Here is an 11,178-nt window from a genome sequence, read left to right on the forward strand (position 1 = left end):
CTGCTGCTCCGGCTTGGCCACGTCTGAAGGCCTGCAGGTCCTTGAAGGTACAGAAATCACCTGTTTATTCATTGGTTATAACTGAGCTTCTTACTCAAATTTATGCTTTACAAGACTCAATAATACATACTTTTAAGTCATGTCACTTATCGTTTTTATAGTTTCTTCTTTTCTTCCATGGGTGTAAACACTGCCTCCGAGCGTTGCGGACCTGCCGTTCCCTTCCCCGCGCACGCGCTGGGGGAAGAGCGGGCGGGCCTGTTCCCGGGGGGCGTGTGGGATTGGCGGCCGACCGCTGCCCCTGCCGCCACCAACATGGAGAGTTTGTACCGAGTCCCGTTCTTAGTGCTCGAATGTCCCAACCTGAAGCTGAAGAAGCCGCCCTGGGTGCATATGCCGTCGGCCATGACGGTGTACGCTCTGGTGGTGGTGTCTTACTTCCTCATCACCGGAGGTAACGGCCTGCCTGGGGCCCGAGAGGCGCTGAGGCGCGGGGAGCCGGCCCGCCGCGGGGGCGCATGTGTTCCGCTCTCAGCCCGGGAAAGCATCGCTCTCCTCTCGATCTTTTCCGAGGGTGGAGGGAAACTCTGGGGTCCCGAGTATTAACGGCCCAAAGGTTTATTTGCCCTCACGCCCGGTCCTGTATCTTGAGGGGACTCCTTTCTCGCTCCCAATGCCTTCCGTCTCCTGACCTCTTAGCCAGGCGGTCCGAGCCGAATAATATATTTTTCAAGCCCAGATTGTTGCTCTTTTTATTGCATGCCGTGAGTTATTTGACAAAGGCTCTGGGAAAATCTCTTTTGGCCCATTCTACTTCCACGGTTGGTCAGGAGGGTGTGGGACTTTTACCTTCTCTTTGTCTACGGTCCCTGGAACTTTGGAAGAGATTTGACAGCCTTTAGGTTTGTTAGCTCAAACCTAAGGGTTCGGTGTTGCCTTTGCCCCGATCAACAGTAAATATGAATGTAATCTTTCGAAACCACAGTTTTGATAAATATTTGAGATTGGAGATAGATTTGCAGAAGGTATCGCGTATTTGAGAGAGCGGAAGTTGAAAATTTAAAGAATAAGGAAAATAGCATTACCGTTGAACACTGCGTTATCATTTTATCCTGTCCTTTGCAAAAGGGGCGTCGCTTTGTATAGTGGTGAGTTGGCAATCCGGCTACAGTCTTTTCATAGCTACCACCCTTTCAAGCCGCAGTTCCATGATTTACTCAACACTGCTACTGCACTTTTAGATTTTGGGAAGTGGGGTACTTGATTTGGAAATGATAAAACTAAAGCTCCACAGATTAGGGACAGCAAGAGCAGCTGGTTCTATTTTGAAGGGAATAGTCAGACATCTTCATTTTCATAGATGTTTTGTGAGAATAGTTGGCGCTGAAGAGGGAAGTATCTGAAATTATGCAGGCTTAGTTCTAGGATGAACCTTTGGATTTACCCTCCTCCCAAATCTAGAATAGTGACAGTTAACTTATGTTCATTTAAATAAATTACGTTTAAAATATTTTTTATGTTGGTAAGATACTGTCCTAGCATTGCATTAGCATTCACATTTGCTCAGCACATTAATAGGTGCTGGACTGAATAAACAAAATTTAAAATGCATGTGGCATTTTTTTTTTTTTTTTAGTAAGGCTTCATCTGCTGGAAATCTTTCCTGTAACCCTTACCTCCCTTGGAGCCAGGGCCTTTGCTGGGAGCCTCACAGTTTTCATTCTGGCCACTTTTTCCATCTATATTTGTAATGGGGAGATTCTTTGCCCTAATTTCTGGGGGAAAGTGAAAGGACACCTTTTAGTGGCTAAGGCCATGAGCTGTCTCATACAAGGAATCGGTTTTGCCACTGGAAAGGAGTCTTCTAGAAACGGAGTGTACCTTTATAAATAAACAATATTTATTGCTGAGAAATATTCATCAAATAATGTATTGAGTTCCTGTTAAGTTCCAGGCATTAGGTACTGGAGGCAACAATGAATGAAACAGATAAGGGCCCTGCCCTCCTGAAGCTTATAATGTCATTGGTTGAGATACGTTAAATATCACATAAATCTTTCTCCATTACGTTATTTTTTCCACTGCAAATTGCCATGAGTGCATTGAAGGAAAAGAACAAGAGATTATGCGAAAACAATCAGAGTTAGGAACATCATTTACATTAGAATGTGGTTTCTGAGGAAATGACATGTTAGCCAAAATTTGAAAGATTGGGGGAAAGAATATCTAGGCAGAGGGAAAAGTATGGACAAATGCGGGACTGAGAGACCAATTAGGTGGGTTTTGTAGTTGACTTAGAGTAGACAAGGTTGGTGGCACTAGAGATGGAGGAATGTATAATGAAAGATATTTTGGAAGTAGATTCAGTGGATCTTGATGATGATTGATTGGATGTGGGGGGGAGAATGACATGTGAAGGAATTTTCCTGGTGTCTAGCTTGAGCACCAAGTAGGTGGAAATGTCATTTTCTGAGACTAAAGAAATGAAGTTTTTTTGGTTGGGAATGGTGAACCCAGAGGTCATTTTGGGATATATAATAGTTGGACATAACCAAATATAATTAGTTGGATATGTCAAGTTTGCAGATAGGAGTCTAGAACTGAGAAAAGAGGTTTGTGTTGAAATTAGTCAATAACAAATGTTTTCTGAACTCCTTCCATAAGCCAGATATTGAAGAACATAGAGTTTCTATTCTTAGGGAGCTTACATCTAATTTTAATAGTGCTAACGTGATCCGGTAGGTGTTGGCACATTGAGAATCATTAGCATAGTAAAGCCCTGGGAAGGGGTAAGTTCAGTTGGAGAGAGAAGGTAGACAAAGAAGAGGATAGTGGATCGAGCCCTAAGGAACTCCGAACGTTTAGTGGTTTTATAGCAGAGGAGGCTCAGCTAGAGAGGTAGCAAGAAAACACGGACAGGAGTGTCACGGCAGCCATGAGAAGCCATCTTTTTACCCCAAGAAAATGGATTTAGTAAACTGGATCAAGGACTGCTAGACCTCCTAATATGAGAACTGAAAAGTGTCCTTTGAATTTGACAACATGGAGGCCATTAGCCACCTGAGCAAGAGTAATATCAGTGGTGGCAGAAGCCAGATTGGAGTGAGCTGAAAAATGAAGGATAAGTGAGGAAGTGGAGACAGAGAGTTAACCTTTTTTTTTTTTTTTTTCCTCCAGAAGGAAGCCTGGCCCCCTTTCAAAAAGGAAGCATAGAAGTAGAATGTTAACTAGGAGGATCTGGTGTCAAGGGAAAGTTGATGTAGGGAACAAGAGGTTGAAAATACAGGAAAGAGAAGAGGTAGCCCATGGAGCAAAGTCTCTGAAATGGGGGACGGAGTCCTTATTATTGCAAAAGGGATCCCATGGTGATAGGAGGAGGGACTCTTCCTCTGTTGTAGCTGGAGGGAATTCCGGAGGTGAGGATGGATGCAGGTTCCAGTTTGTAGATTTGGCTTGGGGGGGCGGGGGTGAGTTAGGGAATTCCCAAGTGATCGTTTTGTTAGTCAAAGGTGAGGGAGACAGTCTTACTGTGCTTAAGAAAAGCTGGAGGCGGGGATGATGGAAAACAGTGAAGATAAAGAGGAGACGTTGACAGTGGGAGATTTGAGAAACAGTGTTGATGGACATTAGCGTAAATGATCATGATGACATTATGACATAATGATGGATATTAACATTAATGATTGTGAATCTCTAGTAGTGCCAGTCTGCCTAATGGTGTGATTTTAAAATGTCTCATTTTACTTTTAAGCAAGAAAGTTTCTCTAGTTACCTCTTAATTTAAAGAAACAAATCCAAGTATATTTGGAACATTTTCTTGAACTAAAAATGGCCTTTAATGTTAAACCTGCTTTATTGTGGAGTCATTCTTGAGTTTGAAACAATACTGAATGAATTTCTTTTATGTTTTGCAAGTCATTCTAAAATACTGAGTTGAATTTCTGAAGATAAATTCTGGTTTATCTGAAGTTTAGGAGGTAAGCTGGGCCTCATTTGATTATAATAATACATCAAAGCAGTCCTATTGAAATATAAATGAACCTTTAGAGACAGATAAAAACTCTAAATCTATTTTAAAATTAGGAATCTGATCTAATCTATGTTGTTGTCTTCCATTTAGGAATCATTTATGATGTTATCGTCGAACCTCCAAGTGTCGGCTCCATGACTGATGAACACGGGCATCAGAGACCAGTAGCTTTCTTGGCCTACAGGTAAAAGATATCATTTTGACTGATTTGGTGGTGGGAAGGGAGATTACTGAGGCATGCCTGCTTATTTAAAGACACAGTGCAACCTATTGGGTGCATCTGTATTTAGACAATAGCTGTTTTAAAATGCTAAATTCAGAGATTGCAGGAAATGGACAAGAACAAGAGTAGAAGTGTATTATTTATGTATTCACTTATTAGGAAATAAAATATTTCACAGTGATTGACATGATCACTTATTTAAAGGAGGGTATCAGTTTAAAATTCATTTATAGGCTGTTCTGGGGTCAGCAAACCACAGGTACCTGTTTATTTGTAAGTAAAGCTTTATTGGAATTAGGCACACCCATTTGTTTCTGTACTATCTATGGCTGCTTTCAAGCTACTGTGTTAAGTGTGATACAAGCCATATGGCCAGCAAGCCTAAGATATATACAATCTGGTCATTTAAGAATAAATCTGTGGACCCCTGGATATACTATTACATAGGAAAAATAATTTTTGAGACTTGGGAGTTCCATGTAGGCATTGAACACCAAAACAGCGTGGTTTGTTTCACCTGAGCAGTGCTTGTTGTATTGCCTTATACAATCCACTTGGTAACTGTCTACCTAAACATACCTATATGTTTGTATTTACACTTAGGTTAGTGGTATTCCATGCATAGAATATTCCTGGAAAGATTACTGTGATTCTCTGTGGAGGGGATCTGGATGACAGGAGATCTTGATGGCAAGGAGACGTTTCACTGTCTCGTCATCTGAGTTTGAATTTTGAAACTGCTGCATGTATTGCGTTTTCAATTAAAACAATTAGTTTAGCAAAAATATATATACCTTCTTTATATGTGCCTATGTATAAATCATATCTTTAACAGAGAAATTTGCCTTTTGGGGTCCATGAGCTCTCAGAATTTGAAAGGTCTTCATCCCTAGAAAAATCAGATACGTGTATATACAAAAATTTAAGGGTTTATAGATTGCTGGACATCTTTGTGGGGTTCATGAAGCCTTAGTTAAGAACTTGCTTGCTTTTAAAAAGTTCACTTTGAAACAAGAGATTTATTAATTATTAAAGCTCAGGAAACATTAACCAATTCAAAATTAATTTGAAATTGATAGTCGAAATTTAAATAACATAATTTTCAAAAACTAAAGTTCTGGGTAAAGGGTTCATGTACATATATTAGTTGGCTTTTTTTTTTTTTTTTTTTTTTATTAGTTGGCTTTTTAAGATAATAATTAAAATATATGAGTATTGGAAATTCCCTGGTGGTCCATTTGTTAGGACTTTGTGCTCTCACTGCTGAGGGCCCAGGTTCAATCCCTGGTCGGGAATGAAAATCCCACAAGCTGTGCAGCATGGCCAAAAAAAAAAAATATATGTATATATATGAGTATTGATTTTACATAGGCAGTTGTGTTAGTTGAAGTTTGAAAGGTTTTTTTGAGCATAAGCTCCATGAAGACATAGATTTATGTCTGTTTTGTTCATTGTTGTGTCCCCAGAACCTAAATAGTGCTTGATACATAATAGGCTCTCAATAAATATTTATTGAAATGAATAGCCAGAAATATGGTAAAATAGTTGTAAAGGTAATAATAAAAAATAAGCACAAAAATGTTTTAGCAGAAATAGGAATTTCAGTCTAAGGAAAAAGTTTTTTATTTTTCCAGGAATTTTCATTTATTGTTTGCTCTGGTCTTTCTTTTTCAGAGTAAATGGACAATATATTATGGAAGGACTCGCATCCAGCTTCCTGTTTACAATGGGAGGTTTAGGTTTCATAATCCTGGACCGATCCAATGCACCAAACATTCCGAAGCTCAATAGATTTCTCCTTTTATTCATTGGATTCGTCTGTGTCCTATTGAGTTTTTTCATGGCTAGAGTATTCATGAGAATGAAACTGCCGTAAGTTATTAAGTACTTTGTGTAATCAGCAACTTAACTTGCAAACTGGTAAAATAATTACCTGGATCACATAAAATCATAGGAGATTTAATTTAACCCTCATTTAAACAGATGAAAATTTCGAGAACCAGAGAAATTTGTGACTTGCTCAAGGTTGTAGCTATAGTTAGTAGCAAAATTGAGACGAATAGGTCTTCCTGACTGTTATCTCCATACATGTTCATGAGAAAATCCCGTTATTTTGCTGTAGCATCAGTGACCACTGACAGGAGACATTTCTCTAAAGGGCTTTTTGGTTAATCTGTAACATATGGAATTCCCATAGTAATAATAACAGTAAGGAATACTTTTGAGCCATTAATTGCTGTTGCTCTTTGAATATTGATATGAGGAAAACCCACTAAGCATTGGACAGGAAAGGAGAGTTACTGCCTCTCCAAAAAGATGGGGAAAGGATTTCATATATATATATTAGATTATTTTGATTCAGAAAACGAACACTATCTTTAGAACAAAAATAAATTGGTTTTATGGCAACTTTTATAATTCTGTTTGAGATCTTTCATTTTAAATGTAGATGAGTCTGATCACATTTCCCTATATTCTGATTTCACCTATGGATACATCAGTAACTACAGGAACTTTGGGCAAACATATCATACCAAGATTAGCTCTTAGAAAATTCATTTTTTAGGGAATATGTTAAACATCAAGTGTCAGCTGTACTGATTTCTTAAAACTGATATTTTCTGATTTTATTATGAGACAGTAAAAGGGAAAATAGGAATGTGTTTGAATTACACAAGTTCACTTGTTCTATGGCTTAACCTGTCCGTATCTATAACACATCTGGGGTAGAATGGACAGACTTTCTAGAAAGTCACAAATACTTCTCCTGCACTCATGTTCCCATTTTAACCCTGCAGTGTGGGACAAGAGAGCAGTGCTCTTTGTCAGCTGAATATCTGTGTGGCCATGTGGCTTCATCAGACTGCCAATGGCTCTTATTTTTGTCCTGGGAAAAATTGGGGACATTTGTTAAATTGTACGAGGACAGGGACTCCAGCCTCCTCTTTTTGTTCCTCTTTGTTCTACCCTTGTTGCCAGAGGTATACCAATAGAAGAGTCTGAAGTTTTTCATAGCAAAACAGGAAAAGAGGAGGCTCCCAGAGAGGATAAAGAGCCTATTAAAAATAAATAATGAAAACAGAAAGAACCTTTGGAGGCACAGAGCAGAACAGAAGCAGTGAGCTGGTTTTGTCCATAGCACCAGATTTGTTCTCATTCTGCTTAAGCTTCCCATTCTTCCTTAAGGTTTTAGGTCTTCTCCTTAGGCTGTGTGTTTTTCTTTTAGCTTGAGCATTTGACTTTTAGGATAACAGAGCTATCTACTACTTACAAAAAGGTTTTGAAAAGTGTTTAATTCTCTGGATTGCTTCTGTCTTACATTTGCAATTATTTATGTAAACATTTGTCTTTTCCACATTCTATAGGCCAGTTTCCAAGATTGTTGACTAAGATAACAATAGGAAATAAGAAATAGAGTATACTCTCTGGGTTTTGGGTGTAAATTATATTTAGATATAGTCAAAGCAGAACAATAGCCTAAATAGAAAATTGCTGCTTTCTGTAACTTGCTGTGCAGCTAAATCTAAGATTTAAATTTTTAAGAGGAAGGACTTTATGATCCCCTCTTTGATATGATTTCTCATCTACAGCTCCTAATGCCTGGTACCTTGAGTGTGGAGTGGGGAGAAACAATGGACAGTTTGGGAAAATAAGGGAAGCAACAGTGTTGCATTTTCTGGAATATTTGCAGGCCCCAAAAGAGATGATGAGCCAGGTCTGTGAGCCTACATATTGCACATGATAGGGGTGTGGTTAGTGCCACCAGCAAGAAAGGGATGTGTCTTCTTGCGCATACATTCTCTTTGATGACCCATCATATATAAGCAGTTTGATATATAATAAATGGGACAGCAGCAACAGCAAAAAGTAAAAAACATCAGTAACCATAAGTTTTTTCAGATCAAATAAGTTGCTAACGTCTGAGATAAAGGTTGGCTATGCTGTAAGATGCTTCATGATAACTTCCAGGGTTGCACGCTCACGAAGAATCTGATATCACCTTTAACAAGAGGTACCTTTAAAAAGGAGAAAACAATAGCAGTGAAATGGTACTACTAGCTTTATATTTTCTGATTTATGCTTTTTAAAAGACCTGATGTATTCTCTACTGATATAATTTTGCATATTAAAACATGGCTTTATTTGATGCATAAGCATAGGTCATATACTAATTACAAGGAAGAATACCACAACGTATAACTGTATCAAGAGATATGTGTCCAAAAGTGCATGTTCACCTATCAGTATACGCAGATGACAGGCAGCTGTCTCTAAAGGGTCCTCAGTACTTTTGTTTCATAGTGTGAGCCAGCTGTTGAGTAATTTCCACTGGTGCAAATATTAGTGGACACTTTCTTAAAATCTTGAACTTTTTTTTCTTGTGAAGCTTAGGTCTTTTTTTGTTCTTGCTGTTAGAATTATCTGACAAAGATCTTATTTTTTTGTAGGTTTAATCTTTTTAAAAACATTTTTATTCTGTATTGGAATATAGTTGATTTACAATGTTGTATTAGTTTCAGGTGTACAGGTGTAAAGTGATTCAGTTATATATATACATATGTCTATTCTTTTTCAGATTCTTTGCTTGTGAAGCTTAGGTCTTAAAGTATGCCTTTTGTGAAGTATCAGGCATTACAGTAGCAAATTTATGAGGCAGTCTTCAAAGTCGATATATACACTAAGAGGCTTTTTATTTTTTATTCAATTTTGGGGGAGAAGTGGAGGGGAGAAGTATTGGTTGTCTCAGAGTTGTGACTGGTTGTGTGAGGTGAAAGTTCTCTCTGTACTCAGAGTGTGGATTGGCCAGGCTGATACAGCAGAGGGAAAGGGAGAAATGAGTTCTAAGGAGATCACATTGGCTGCATGTAGACCCAAGACCCAAGGGAGTCAGGTGAGTCCAGGAGCTGGAAGGGAGGAAATTCTTGAGTGTCTGCTCTGTGTCAGGCAACCCTATGAAGTAGTTTTTTGTCCCCACCTTAAAGATGAAGAAATCTGAGACACTGAACTAATAATAGCTAATGTTTATCAAGTGCTTATTACCATGAATAGCAGTTACTGTATTAGTAGATTCTCTTATATAATCCTTAAAATCCTTTGACATAACTCCATTTTATAGATGAGGAAACTGAGTGACGTTTGCCTATTCGTGTTAGGCTTACCCACTCGTGTTAGAGGCAGGATCAAAAGGAGAGAAGTTCTAAAGGCATCAGCGGGGACAGGGTGTATTCAACCCTTTCTTAATGTGGATAGTTTTACACAATCTTTCTATTTTTTTCCTTGATCCTGCAGATCCTAAATAATAGGTTGCAAGGATTTATTGCAAAAGAAAAAGTTTGGAACTTTATAAAGCAGACTTTTAATACTTTAATTTAAAGGAGATTTCAGGGCCCAACTTGTACATTTAGTGAAAGGATTTCCTATTTGAACAGTGTGAAGTTTGACTTGCTCAACAGCTATAGCTAATGCCCCCTGCCTGCCATCAAGTCATTTCCTAAAGAAACAGGTGCAGGGCAGACGCTTCTGCACACTGTTTCCAGGGGGTACGAGGGCTCGCCTCCCAGGCGTGAACAGCTCCTGGTCCTCCTACTTTCTCCTTTGGTAATACGAGGGTTTTCAGGAAATCTAAACCAGCTTCTTTCCATAAAAAGGTTTGTGATGTTTGTTGCAATTGTGAGAGTCCAAAGGAAATTGATTCTGGCTCTTTCTTTGACTTTTACATAACATTTTTTTCTCTTTACTTTTTTTTTTCTCATCCTCTGTTGTTTAGCATATTGGTTTGTAACTTTGTCCTTTGAGGGAGAAGGATAATGGAACCCAGACCCAGTATTGTATTTATTGGGGGGCAAGATTTGAAATAAGAACCATAATGAGGAATCACACAATTATATTTTCACATTGTCATTTGATTCATCATAAAATTTCTTTGGGACACTTTGAAATGTTGCTTCCTTTTCACTTTTTGTGCTTATAAATTTTATTTTTACAGGGGCTATCTGATGGGTTAGAGTGCCTTCTGAGAAGAAATCGGTGGATACTGAATTTGCTCCTGTTAATGAAGTTTTAAAGGCTGTACCAGTCCTCTGATATGAAATATGGAAAAGGATGAAAAGCAGCAGAAAAGAAACATCTAGTGAAAACATAGGAAATGTATTATAGCTTGGACTAGAATGTCTTCTTGGTATCAGAGACAAGCTTATCAGTATTTTTTCCTGCTGGCCTATACTGACATACCAACGATGTTAAGTGGCATTTTCTTCTTTTTTTTATTTCTTAAAGAAAATATACTTCATTTCTACAACTATAATATTGAATAAAGTGATTATTTTTTACAAACCCCTTAACATTTTTTGGAGATGACACTTCTGACCTTCAGAAATTAATGTGAAATCAGGAAGTGAGATCCCATAAGCTGAGAACTCTGGACAGCTGATCAGCTTTACCTGTGGTGCTTTGCCTTTAAACAGAGTGTGTGACAGTGCATCATTTCAGATATGTATGTAAGACTGTTTCCTGAACAATAAGATGTATGAAAGGAGCAGAAATAAATAATTTTTCTAATTAACACCTTTTTAATTTGTTTTTTGATTAACTGGTTGTATTAATCTTTGGTCTATAATTATCCACTCCCATCTTGTGACTGTCTTTTTTTTTTTTTTTTTTTTAAGAGATTTTTTAAATTTTTATTTATTTATTTTTATTTTTGGCTGTGTTGGGTCTTCGTTTCCGTGCGAGGGCTTTCTCTAGTTGCGGCAAGTGGGGGTCACTCTTCATCGCGGTGCGCGGGCCTCTCACTATCGCGGCCTCTCTTGTTGCAGAGCACAGGCTCCAGACGTGCAGGCTCAGTAGTTGTGGCTCACGGGCCTAGTTGCTCCGCGGCATGTGGGATCTTCCCAGGCCAGGGCTCGAACCCATGTCCCCTGCATTA

The 11,178-nt window shown here is 38.5% G+C and overlaps 1 protein-coding gene across 1 annotated transcript; it reads left to right on the forward strand.

Moving 5' to 3' along the window:
* The first annotated feature begins 238 nt into the window (after positions 1-238).
* OSTC (oligosaccharyltransferase complex non-catalytic subunit) lies at positions 239-10,822 on the forward strand. The gene is made up of 4 exons (XM_007191008.3): positions 239-454; positions 4,121-4,214; positions 5,928-6,125; positions 10,240-10,822. The coding sequence occupies exons 1-4, from the start codon at positions 316-318 to the stop codon at positions 10,256-10,258; spliced, it is 450 nt and encodes a 149-aa protein (XP_007191070.1). The 5' UTR covers positions 239-315; the 3' UTR covers positions 10,259-10,822.
* The last annotated feature ends 356 nt before the right edge of the window (positions 10,823-11,178 follow it).

This window comes from Balaenoptera acutorostrata, chromosome 5 (genome assembly GCF_949987535.1).
Source record: "Balaenoptera acutorostrata chromosome 5, mBalAcu1.1, whole genome shotgun sequence".
Taxonomy (NCBI): domain Eukaryota; kingdom Metazoa; phylum Chordata; class Mammalia; order Artiodactyla; family Balaenopteridae; genus Balaenoptera; species Balaenoptera acutorostrata.

What these genes read in the sequence shown, in the direction of transcription:
- OSTC (XM_007191008.3), top strand. Translation starts at nt 316, where the DNA reads ATGGAGAGTTTGTACCGAGTCCCGTTCTTAGTGCTCGAATGTCCCAAC. An exon ending in TTACTTCCTCATCACCGGAG is followed by an intron (nt 455 to 4,120) that starts GTAACGGCCTGC and finishes TCTTCCATTTAG; the next exon opens with GAATCATTTATGATGTTATC. An exon ending in GTAGCTTTCTTGGCCTACAG is followed by an intron (nt 4,215 to 5,927) that starts GTAAAAGATATC and finishes TTTCTTTTTCAG; the next exon opens with AGTAAATGGACAATATATTA.